Source organism: Eptatretus burgeri, chromosome 11 (assembly GCF_056783735.1).
Source record: "Eptatretus burgeri isolate ZD-2024b chromosome 11, Ebu_testis_v1, whole genome shotgun sequence".
NCBI classification, from domain to species: Eukaryota; Metazoa; Chordata; class Myxini; order Myxiniformes; family Myxinidae; genus Eptatretus; species Eptatretus burgeri.
The window spans coordinates 8127284-8140616 of record NC_140971.1 but is presented as its reverse complement, the minus strand read 5'-3'; the positions used below and the strand labels follow the sequence as shown (position 1 = coordinate 8140616).

Sequence of the window (13333 nt, the reverse complement as noted above, 5' to 3'; positions counted from 1 at the left end):
AAGGGGTAGGAGGGTTATAATCAAACTTTCTACCACACGTCATGTAATGAACAGATGACCACAACAAAGGAGAAATTGTGTGCATATCAGATTTGTGGGAAGGGTTCGTGAGTAGATTGGAAATTATGGGGTACTTGTACTCACCTCCCACAGGGAGACGTGGAGAGCCAGTGACAAACTGCAGGAAGAGGCGCTGCTGGGATGAATCGAAGGATGAGAGAACTTCAAACAGAAACCTCACTGCCCGGCTAGGAGGGGGATGGTTGGGAGGAATGGGATTAGAGGGAGGAAATTGAAAAATTTTAAGAATGGGGAAAAACCAAAAATACAATCATTATACAAACAGTTGTAAATTTGATTAAAAAAAAAAAAAAGACAAGAAATCAAAAGAAGCAGTTATCGCATCCAAAAATCTCCACTCATGGAAAAGCGAGAACATATTACTGCAGGAAGAGGCGGTGTGCGTATATACCTGTCGTGGTTGTAGCCGTGGTCAGGCCTGCAGCTGTCCATGAGCTGGCGCACATCCCATGCCTCACTTTGTCCCCCACAAAGAAGCATGTCCAGCTTGAAAAGAAGCCACCAAGATGAATCATAAATTTTGATGACAAACCGGTAGCGGACATTCGGCACATTTCCAAAATTTAAACAGGAGCGAAGTCGATGGTGCCATCACAAATCTCCACACCTCCCACCGAAAGCAAAGTTGAAAGATGACAAAAGCTTCCACCAGGAATGACCCAAGATCAAATTCTCAGTTATTTTTTTTTTCTTCCCGTTTTGACCCGTGACCCGAAGTCCCCACCCTTGGGGGCATGGACTGGGGGTCAAATTCCCCAAAATCGTTACATATTTCATGAGGCTCAAAGGTTGAATGCATATATGAAGTTTCATGAAAACACATATTTAAAAATGTACCCATAAAAATAGTTTGTTGTTTTTGAATTTTGCCTTTTGACCCCACCCAATACTGCACTTGTATTTTAAAGTATAACATGGTGACTTGTTTTTTTACACTTAAAAACTGTTGCATGGTTAATGTCATATTCTTGCAGGGGTATGCATCTTTGTGTCATGTAGCGATCATAACTACCAAATTTGGTGAATTTCTGCACAACTCTTTCGGATGCGAAAGCGTGACAGACAGACAGAGCCGATCACCATACCAGTTTTTTTTTTCTTCCAAAAAGCGAGCGGGATAAATATGCATTCACTGGCAAACTGTTTCGGGACAAATACATCGCGGAGGTGCAGCAATGGTGCTGGAAGCAGAGTGGGAGTCTCTCAAAAGAAAAGGGCAAATCCGATTTCATGGCAATTTTATTCACTCGCAAAAGCCATTTCTGGAACAACCAGATCTGTTCAAGCTTTTGGCCGAGAGCAGTGCACACTTCTGCAGTTACCACAAGGGTATTTTAGTTTGTTTCGTTGATGTTGCAGTTCCATTTTGTTGAAATGACAATGGATCACTTCAAATCAGGATGTTTGAAAATTTCAAAAACATGAAGACGAGGCCAAAAATTGAATACCGAATGACACATCCCCCAGACCAGGTCATGTATGGGAGCATGTTCCGGAGCAGTGCGTCACGACATCCACTTTCCGACAGTACTCCAGGGGTCTCCGTCTGACCATCCCCACCTCCTTGAGATGCTGATCAACCTGCTGCAACCACAAGGCACGTGGTCAGCTTATTGGCCTCCTCCACTCATGAGACTCCCTCTTTGAGAGAATCTGGTGAGCAGGATCAGCGTCAGGAAAACAAGCCACATGTCCATACAGCCGCAGCTGACAGTCACGGACTATGCAGGTAACAAATCTCATTTGAGTCTCTCTCAGCAACTGCTCGTTAGACACAAAATCTGTCTAGTGATAGCCAAGGATTCTCCGAAGAGACCTGGCACCAAAGGAATTAAGTCGCCATCTCAGATCCCTGGTCAGAGTCCAAATCTTACATCCGTAGAGCATCCGTAGAGGTCAGAGTCCATTGAATAGAAGCACCAAGGACCTGAAGACTTGGACTTTCGTCCTCCTGCACAGGTACCGGCAGCGCCATACCCCATGATCCAGTGAATCCATGACTCCCCAGGCCTGACCGAGATGTCTATTAACCTCTGGCTCACAGCCAGCAGAGACATGAATATCAGTGTCAAGGCAAGTGAATCTCTCCATGACTTCAACATCCTCACCACAAACAGGTACAGACAAGATTGCAGCATCCAAGATGTCAATGAAAGCATGGATCTTACTTTTGACCCTGGAAACCCATAATCCCAGAGGCTCTGGCTCCTCTTTCAGCACCTCGACGGCCCCCAAAAAGATATCTGGAGTGTCCACAAAGGGGACTGCATCATCTGTGAAATCAAGGTCATTGATCTTTACATTCCCAAACAATGCACCGCAAATGATTAAAAGTGTGGGGGCCAGTACACACCCCTGACAAACTAACGTAACAACTGGAAATAAGTCAGAGATGGTATCACCACATCTCACAGCACTCTCAGTACCAGAGTAGAGTTCAGACATCAGATTGATCAGTTTTGGTGGCACCCCACGAAGACCAAGAATCCTCCAGAAAGCATCCCAATTCACTGACTCAAATGCTTTGCAGAAATCAAGATAAGCTGCAAGCAGCCCCTGCCGAAACTCTCGTCTGCATTCGGTGAGGACCTGAAGAGCAAGGATACGGTCAATCGTTGACCTCTTTGGTGTAAAGCCTGACTGTTCTTGACGCTGGTGCTCAAGCAGATGGTGGTGAACCCGATCAAGAATTATCCGAGCAAAGACTTCACCCAGCACTGAGAGCAGCGTCACACCTCGGTAGTTGTTGCAGTCTTGGCGATCACCCTTCCCTTTCCAGAGAGGGACAACAAGGCCCCTCTTCCAGTCAGTTGGGATGATATCTGTGTTCCAGCCAGAGCACAAAAATGCATGCAACAACACGAGTACAGCATTTCCACCAGCCTTGAGAAGTTCAGCATAGATGCCACAAATCCCAGGAGCTTTACCCCATTTCATCCGGTTCACCGCAGCCCGTGTTTACACAAACGACGGTGGAACACAGTTGATTGGAGTGTCAGCAATAGGGAGAGGAACGCACCTGACATCTAACTCGACAGCTGGTGGATCAGCCTGGTACATCCACGCCAAGTAACCGGCCCAGCGGGCCTTCACTTTGGACTCCTCTGTCAAGAGCCTACCATCCTCCACTCTAACTGCAGTACATCGAGGGATGGGCTTGGAGGAATACAATGCGCAAATTCCCCTGTAAGAAGGATGAGAATCACTTGACCACAGATGATGCTCTAGCCCCTCACAGATTCCTCGCACATAGGCATCCTCGTCCACCCTTAGCGCACGTACAGTTTCTCTTCAGCTCCCTGAACAGCTCAGCTCTGCCATTCAGCCTGGCCCTGCAACTCTGGTCAATGGTATCCCGTGTCCCTTGAGAGACAAAATTCTTCTTCGCCCAACGGTGAGTTCCAAGACATCCACCAGCAACATCAAGGATGGTGGTCTTGAAGGAACTCCACAACTCTTCAGGATTCCACAAAGCACACAGACCCCTGAAATCCCCACTCAGCATTTTCGCAAACTCCTCAGCGACCCTCTCATCCTTGAGCTTGCCAACATCCAGCCGAGGCTGGGATGGTACCGTTCTCCTGGATTTAAGGTGCAACTTCAGAGTTGTTACAACAAGCCGGTGGTCGATATTGAGGAACTGAGCACTCCGGTAGACCCTGCAGTTCTGGATCATCCTCCAGCGACCATCAACGAGCACATGGTCAATCTCCTTTGACATACCACCATCGTAAGAACACCAAGTCCAGCGCTGTGCTTGTGGGCGCTGAAACCATGAACCAGCCACCCTAAATCCATGACTTCTTGCAAAGTCAAGGAAGTTGGTGCTATTCTGGTTCACAGTTCCAGACCCATGGGGACCAACACATGTCTCATAACCATCCCCATCAGTTCCAGTCGATGCAATGAAATCCCCCAAGACTAGAAGTGTAACTCGCCTGGGGCACTGATCAACCAGACTCGAGCGTGACATAGAATGCATCCTTCACTGTGAGACCACTCGCTTCAGTCAGAGCATATACAGAGACCAGGGAAACGACACCCAAGAAGTGACGAATCCTTCGTCTCATCATATGCTTAGTGACCGATATTGCCTTCATTATAACTGGCATCAGTTTATTGGACACAGCTACAGCAACTGCTTGGGCATGGTAACCATCACAGCAACAAGACCAATAGTAGGTGTAACCACCCGCCATGATCTCACCACTATCCGGTCTCCGAACTTCAGAGAGTGCTGCAATACCGATGTTCAAACGCTTGAGCTCAGATGATAACAGAGACAGGTGATCATCCTCTCTTAGGGATAGGACATTCCAGTCACCCACCTGAAGGGACCGCCTCAGGTTAACCCAAGAAGACCGATCTGGTGGACGACACCTCAGCACCACCCTCACACACACACTACCACAATCTGACCCGGGAAGATTACCCCGTGTTTTACCTCCTTCTTCCTATAGAGTGGGGGTCTCAAAGGCTTTGCCCCAATCCCGTCATCCGGTGAGTTGCCCTGCGGAAGGCAGCAGCACAGAAGGTACTCCCATGGAGTAGGTTTTGAATTTTCTTTGAGTTTTTCTTGTGTTTTCCAGAGTGAGGGGTTTTACAGTGGCCCGAGTGCAAATCCTGCCACCAACCTCCAAAACAAAAAAAATAATAAAAAGTAACCCAACTGCAGGACAACGTCCGCAGACACAGTTGAGCACTCGATATGGATGGACGTTGGCTCAGAAGGAGCTCCTCCACCCTTTGACAGGTTTTGTTTTTAATCCTGCTGGGTGTCCATATTATACACCCTCCTCACAAGGAAACCTGGTGGGGGAGATGGTTTAATCGCCGACAACCCGACCATGAAACAGGTTAGTACAGGTTTACATGGTATCTGTAGCAAGTCACAGATCAAATTGGGCCTGACCTGACAAACTTCATCCCAAATCCACAATTCCAAACACCACACTCCAAATCCTACTAAAACTAGCTCCCTTGTGCACTTTTACTTTGCTTACATACCTCCTCAGGAAAGAAGAGCTGCAGGTGATGAAGTGGAAGAACTGATTGGAAGCCTTCCCTGAGAGCTTCAAATTGTCTCCACACCCCCTCTACCAGGGTCCAATGAACTACCAGCTGGAAGACATGAATGCAACTTTAATTTCCCTCTTATATTTTAAAGAAAAAAAATTTTGATATGAATGCCTTCATCCACTTTTATTAGAAGTCAACCCACTGTTACGTTTGAGGTCAATTAAAGGTCACATGAAAAAAAATAGATATCTGTGATCACAAAGCGATCATCAAGGGTAAACCTCCCCCAGCTGACCCTTGGCCCATAATCCAATGACGGCACCTTTTATGGGGGGGACCACCACATGACATCGACTTTCAACATTTAGGAATAGTGTAAATTAAGAAAATGCGTCCCATTTACATTCTATCCATAAAACGCAACATAATGATAATCAGAGGAAAATTATTCAAGTTACGATTAGAGCGGTGTTTTTTTCTTAATTAGGTCACAATCTGAAAAATTACCCCCGTGTGGGGGTGATAGTCATCTCTCTAATGTTTTTTTACTATCATAATCAATAAACAGTTGCCGAATATCTTGTAGAATGGCAGACTAGATAGGTTTTGAAAATGGCGATTTTTATAACTTACGTGACCTTGACCCTGACCTTGAACCCGGACAAAAGTTATATCGTTGTGCAACACTCATCGACCGCTACCCACATACTAAGTTTCATCAAGATCGGAAAGAAAAATTGTTGACGGACGGACGGACAAACATTCGGTCCGGCTTTATTAGGTCATCTCGGTAGAGATGACCTAAAAAAAGAAGGTCGCATCAAGTATCAGATGCATAACTTCAGTGTAGTTCATAACGTTTATGACGCAAAAACATCTTGGAAGGCCAAGCGGTCTTTGAGAACCCGCAATGGCAAAATTGAGTGATGACAAAATAGATATATATATTTATTTTTTCAGAATGCCATTTGACCTTGCCTTTTAACTCGGAAGGGTATGATGTAAATTAAGCTTAAATATGCCTTGATCTAGGCTATCTCGAGATGTCAATTTCGTTCCGATCAGACAAATCTTACTCAAATTAGTGAAAAATGTTAAAATATCTATAATTGGGTTGACTTAAAATTAGGTCAACATCAAAAAATATCAACCCCACATACTTTTAGTCCCATGAATTAAGCAAAATTTAATTCCGAAAGGCCTCGTACATTGGACGAAAATGAAAAAAAAAAGAAAGAGAAACCGACATTTTGGTTTAATACTCCGAGCGGTGCAAGACCTTGAACTTTAACCTGGAGGGATATGATGTAAATCAAGTGTAAATGCACCTTGCTCGAGGCTATCTAGCAAGGGAAATTTTGTTCTGATGGGACAAACCTTGGTCGAGTTGTGGTGAAAAAATTTAAAACGACTAATTGAGTCACGACCACAAAAATTAGGTAAAGGTCAAAAAAAAAAAAAAATCATGTCAATCTCGCATACTTTCCATTCACATTACTGATGCAAAACTTAATTCCGAAGGTCCCAGCCGGCTCCGAGATACAGCTCGGAAATTAGGAGTGCAGACAAAAAAAACCCAAAACAAACCGAAATGGTGGTTTAGTATTGCTTGGGGGAAGGGGTGGGGTGGGGGGGGGTCTAGAAAAACTCTGTGGTACCATTAAAAATCGTGCAAACCACGAAATACCTAAAAAAAAAAAAAAAAAACTAACTGTAGAGAAAAACCCAACAACAGCAATAAGCCTTCTCTTATGCTATTGGGGCAGGCTAACCGAATGGTTACGAGAGAGTGAGAGAAGAGATACAAGTGGAACAGAGGAAACATCAGATGCTTCCAACTCGAGTTATGGCCTGCAAAATTATTTTCAAAGCGCACATGACCTTTGACTGATTGAACGCATCATTGAATTGGTTCATCTTTGTATAACAGTCTATACTTATACCAAGTTTGGTTGAAATCTCTTCAGCGTTTCATAAGTTACTGCGGTAACAAAAAAAAAACGAGCATACGCACAAGCTGGAAAGTAGAACTCAAAAACAATGCCTCTAGCCTTTGGCTGTGGAGACAACAGCAAGAACAAAAGAAATTGGTGTGCTTTCCAATAAGAAAAAATATAATTCTTTCATGTTCTCTCCTGTGAAAGAGGTATCAAGTATGTGAAGTGACAAACCCGAATATAATCTTCGACATTTTCTGAAGTCACAGCGATATCTCTCCCTCCCCTACGAAGTTCGATATTCGGGTATCCAGGGAGAGTGAAATCAAGACCCAGGTCTTCCACATCTATTGGGTCAGGGGAGTCGGGGGGCTGGGGGCTAGAAAGTTCAGAGCTGCCGTGTTTGGTATTCAGGGGTAAAGGAGCAGATGCAACGGATAGACCCGCCAAGGCTGGCAGCAGGGGCTGCAAGTACCGTCAAATACACCATTTTTAATGGAAGGGGAAACGGGGAAAAAGGAAGGAAAAAAGGGGGGGGGAAGAAGTTACGAAACATTCATCATGCACCATAAAATGAAATATTTCAGTCATAAAACAGTTAAATCTTTACCTCAGTGGTGGAGGAACTTGGACTCGGCGGCATGGAGTGAGAAACTGGTGGCTCTCGAGGTGTGCTAGCTTTTGATCGAAAAAGCTGACGGATAGAACGATAAAGCTGTGGGTCTAGCGACGTAATGCCCGCTAAACCCAGGCAGCTCTCCTGGCCGAGAAGCCAGCGACAGAAAGGCAGTGAAAGTGGGAGATCAAGCTGGGCCAAGCATGAATGACAGGAGGATTGAAGTGGAGAAAGAAGAGAAAAAATAAAAACAACAAATAACTTTTATGAATCTTACTAACAATGAGTTAGTGGTGAACACAAAGCCATTTCCCTCATTAAATGGACCACACAAAGGAGGCTCCAGTTAGACTGCTCCCTCACATAGGTGTCAAACATCTTTACGTGCCTCTCATCTGATCTCCATTTAACGAAACATTTCACAAGCTGACAGAGCTGATGAAACTGCTTTTAGCAACTCACAATCCAGACAAGAAAAGCATTTTAAGGAACAAATCCCCATAAAGATGTACCATTCTGGAATCCAGGAGTGCTTTGGCCATTAGCCGACCCAGAAAGCGGAACTTGAGCTTGACCTTTGTTAGGGTCGCGACTTTAACCCCGCGGGGGAGAGGTCCCGGGAAGAGGCCTTGTGGAAAAGACACAGGTCGTGACCCCGGTCCTCGACCTATTTGGGGGAAAGAAACAGGAAAGATGGTCAATAAAACCTAATATACAAATAAGGTCAAGTCACCAACTGGTAAGAGTGGAACATAAAAATCAGCAACAGAATATGAGGTTTTGTGAATGACATGTACCAGTCGGAGAAGGATCCTCATCTCTCCATAAGCACAGATCTGCTCTCTGGATTTCCTGGGACACGAGCGCGTAAAACTCCAGAGTCGGCCCAAGCCCCGTCCCCACCTGCAAACCACAAAATACCTTAGAAACGGGCAGTTTATGGAACACAAACAACGTGTATTGTATGGCAAAATGGGTGAGATGGATTGGTGAAAGTGGAAGCCACGTGATAATGATCCCAATTATCCTGACGACACATCCTATGCTCGTGATAAAAATCCTGGCCCAATAGAACTGCCCATTTATTGCATCTCTCAACCCCCCCCCCCCCCAAGGTCTGCATGAAATTACCAGACACCCACCATGCTTTCTTCATCACATCTGTCTATTTTCAAGAAGGGTGAGCCCCTCCTGTGACCTCGAGATTCAATACCCAGTGTAGATACGATGAGATCAGAACCTTACGGCTTGAAACCAACCCACCAGCCCCTTCATGCATAACCCCATTAAATTGCCAAACACACTGGTAATACGCATCAGCTAACCACACTGATCCCAACTTTCAGACATGCCGAGGTGACGAAGTCTTCCAAAAATGATCAACAAAATCACAATAATTATTCGCTACCTGACTCAAAGTAAAGGGGGTGACGAGTGGTGCACCAACAAAAATTAAAGGCAAGGCTTGGGTCCTTGATCATGGATCAAACCCAGTGGTGCTGTCCCAAATTTTGAGGTACTGAAGCCATGCAAAAATGTTGGTCATGACGTCATTGCCAGATCTACCGTCACATCAACTTTTAACATGACACTAACCATTTGAATCCCCAAATACGAGTGATGAATGAAATACACACATTTTACCATAACAAACAAGAGCTTTACACTCACACACACCTAATTCTACAATTAAGAATCCCCTTTTAATAAAAAGTTCAAACAGTTAGTCTCTGTGGTGAATTGAGGTGAATTGAGGGACATGACGCGGGATCACATGTTGTGCGTCTCGCGTATAAGGGGAGGTCTCTGCGGCACGAGTGGTTGTCCCCGGGGCATTGCCATTTACATCGGCTGTTCACTTGATGCTCGTTAACTGAAGGTGCTCATTGACTGGTGAGAATGGAGATTATATCGAACTCCGTGCTTACGCGGATTGTCTGCAATGATTAATCGCACATGTATACGTTACTGCTTATGTACTCCTAGCTGAACCTGTATTCCCCGGTGTGCCCGTAGAAGCGGCTCCAATCAAATGGAATAAAGCCTAAACTCTGAAGGTTCATCTCTCGCTCTCATTTCAATTTATTCCATTTGATTTTCTCGGCTCTCTCAACCAACGATGGACAAGATCTACAAACCAGAGAGGTTCGACGCAGACCCAAACGCGACTGACGCAGAAATGAAATGGTCGCATTGGTTCTGTTCCTTCTCACACTATCTGACCATCATCGAGGAAGGAGCCGACAAATTTGCCGCTCTCGTGAATCATGTCTCGCCCAGCGTGTACAGGCTCTTCTCGGAGTGCGACACTTACGAAGCATCGATTGACGTGCTGCAGGCGCTCTACGTGAAGCCCAAGAACGAGGTATACATACGACATCTTCTCAACACACGCAAGCAAGCAGCCGGGGAGACAATCGATCAGTTCCTGCAAGCTCTGAATCAGCTGGGAAAAGACGGCAGCTTCCGGGCCGTAAGCGCCGAGGAACACCGAAAGGAAGCCACACGGGAGGCATTCATCCAAGGACTCAGATCAGCCCACATACGGCAACGCTTACTAGAGAAAGCGCAACCCACTCTTGACAAGGTAGTCGATCAGGCACGAGCGATGGATACGGCTCAGCAGCAATCTGAGTCATTTGGGACACCGATGCTGCTAATGAACGCTGCTACGGTGGGAACTCAAGGAACCCCACTGGCACAGACACAGCCAGACATAGGGGATGGAGAAACACCCGAGGAGCCGGATACACAGGCCACGTCAAACTCCTCAGCAACTGCTCCGGTTGGTAAATGCTTCTTTTGTGGGTACAAAAGGCATCCTCGTCAAAAATGTCCCGCCAGAGATGCCACATGCATGAATTGCGACAAGAAAGGGCATTATGCCAGGGTATGTAAATCTACTCTAAGGAGAAATAAACCCACTTCTGCGGCTCTCTACTCGCAGAATAAATTAACTGCAGCCTCCCCGGGGAATCTATCCAAGGCTATCATCAACGTAGGAATTAACGGGCATATGGCTGAGGCACTGATTGATACCGGTAGCTCTGAAAGTTTCGTCAACAGCTCGCTAGTGAAGGGCAGGAAATGGGTAATCCACCCGACTGACAATACGGTATGCATGGCCGCCACCTCACTACAATCCCGCGTACGAGGGTACTGCAAAGTCGAATTGGACGTAAAAGGGTACACGCATCGGGATGTAAGGGTACTGGTGCTTCGTGATTTGTGCGCAGACGTAATTCTGGGTCATAATGTCCTCAAGCAGCACACGAGCGTCGAAATACCCTTTGGAGGAAGCAAGCCTCGTCTAATTTTAAATGCGTTGACCACCGCGGAGGTGACGTCCCCCCAGCTGTTCGCTAACTTGTCGCCGGTCTGCAAACCGATAGCGATTAAATCGCGGCGATATACCACTGCTGACATGAATTTCATCACTTCGGAAACCAAGCGATTACTGGAAGAGGGAATTATAGAACCGAGCGATTCGCCATGGCGCGCACAGGTGTTAGTAACCAGCAGTCAGAACCATAAGAAACGAATGGTTGTCGATTATTCCCAAACGGTCAATCGCTTCACCCAACTCGACGCCTACCCCCTGCCGCGCATAGACGAGATGGTCGAACGCGTGGCCAATTATAAGGTATTCAGTACCATCGACTTGCGAAGCGCCTATCATCAAATTCCCATCCGAGAGGAAGACAAACCTTACACTGCATTCCAGGCAGGGAGGCGCCTCTACCAATTCAGGAGAATACCTTTCGGTGTCACGAATGGGGTAGCTTGCTTCCAACGGGTTATGGACGACATCATCTCAGATGAAAACCTCAAAGACACTTTTGTTTACGTGGATAATGTCACAGTGTGCGGTAGGGATCAGGGGGAACATGATAGGAATCTGGACAGATTCTTGAGCATTGCTAGAAAATATAATCTGACTCTCAACTACGAGAAATGCGTATTCTCGGCAAGGTCAATTGACCTTCTCGGCTACACGATAGCCGACGGCACAATTAAGCCTGATCCTGAGCGATTGCGCCCGCTCCGTGAGCTACCCCCTCCTCAGGACCTGCAGGCAATGCGCCGGGTGATCGGGATGTTCGCTTACTATGCGAGATGGATTTCGCAATACTCCGAGAAAATACATCCCCTAGTGCATTGCAAAAACTTTCCACCAGATGCCGCTGTTGTAAGAGCTTTCCACAACCTCAAGGATGATATCAGTAAGTCCGTGGTTTTATCGATCGACAGCTCGGTGCCCTTTGTGGTGGAAACCGACGCTTCAGATCACGCCATAGCTGCTACACTTAATCAGTCTGGGCGGCCGGTCGCGTTCTTCTCGAGAACTCTCTCTAGAAGCGAACAGAGACTCAGCGATAGAGAAGGAAGCGTACGCCATCGTTGAAGCGCTGCGGAAATGGAGACATTATTTACTGGGAAACCACTTCACGCTCGTTACGGACCAACGATCCGTGGCATTCATGTTTGATGGGAAAAATAACGGAAAAATTAAGAATGAAAAAATTATGAGATGGCGGATAGACCTAGCTTGCTACAGTTACGACATTGTTTACCGGCCCGGGAAAGAAAACCCTGCTGCAGATACCTTCTCTCGGGTCTACAGTTCGGCAACAATCAGTCAGGCTTTGCAAGACCTCCATGTGTCTGTGCCACCCGGGGGTAACCAGGATGGCACATTTCGTGCGCAGACAAAATCTTCCCTATTCTGTTGAAGATATTAAACAAATGAATGCTTCATGCCCTGTTTGTGCTGAACTAAAACCCAGATTCTTTGGCGCGGCATCTGGCAGACTGATCAAGGCCACTTCCCCCTTCGAGAGACTAAACATCGACTTCAAAGGGCCCCTGCCGACCGAGACAGACAACAGATACATATTCACCGTTGTTGATGAATATTCAAGGTTCCCTTTCGCATTTCCGTGCTCGGATATGACCTCGGGCACTGTCGTGAAATGTCTCTCTGACCTCTTCGCTATGTTTGGGAGACCTTCGTACATACATTCAGACAGAGGGCCGTGTTTCATGTCGGCCGGGCTAAAACAATTCCTACTAGAGCTCGGCATAGCAACTAGTCGAACGACGGGTTACAACCCACAGGGAAACGGGCAGGTGGAAAGGTATAATGGAGTTATTTGGAAAGCCGTAACTCTGGCGCTGAAATCGAGAGGACTGGGCCCCGAGCGGTGGGAGGTTACCCTTCCCGACGCTCTGAATTCCATACGCTCTTTGCTCTGCATGTCCACCAATGCCACTCCTCACGAACGAATGTTTACTCACCAACGACGTTATGTTGACGGTCAAACGGTGCCCAACTGGCTGACCCATCCCGGTACAGTGTTCATGAAACGCCCGGTACGACAAAGCAAGTATGAACCCCTGGTGGAGGGGGTCGAACTCATTGACACTAATCCAGAGTATGCTCATGTCAGGCTCCCGGATGGCAGGGAGACCACTGTGTCGGTTCGCCATCTGGCTCCCTCAGGTACTCCTCCCGCAGGTACACCACCTTCTGGCACTCCTCCTTCTGACATTTCCCCCTCAGGAACTCCGCCGGGCGACGGGGCTGCCGCGTTCCACCCGAGAGCGATCGAGGAGTCATCCCCGGCACAAGTCGAGGCTCACCAAGAGGATCGGGAGTCTCCCTCAAGTGAAACTGCCG

General features: G+C 46.8%; 1 protein-coding gene across 13 annotated transcripts in view; it reads right to left on the bottom strand.

Annotated features, from left to right (window-relative positions):
- Positions 1-13333, bottom strand: part of TRIP12 (thyroid hormone receptor interactor 12) — a 94354-nt gene that overhangs the window by 17241 nt on the left and 63780 nt on the right. For all 13 annotated transcript variants that reach the window (XM_085845082.1, XM_085845079.1, XM_085845080.1 and 10 more), the window contains 7 exons: positions 8451-8556; positions 8166-8320; positions 7648-7845; positions 7272-7502; positions 5089-5202; positions 473-567; positions 145-248 (listed from right to left, as the gene is read on the bottom strand). In XM_085845082.1, coding sequence (XP_085701208.1) covers positions 145-248; positions 473-567; positions 5089-5202; positions 7272-7502; positions 7648-7845; positions 8166-8320; positions 8451-8556 — 1003 coding nt within the window. The remainder of the gene's footprint in view (positions 1-144; positions 249-472; positions 568-5088; positions 5203-7271; positions 7503-7647; positions 7846-8165; positions 8321-8450; positions 8557-13333) is intronic.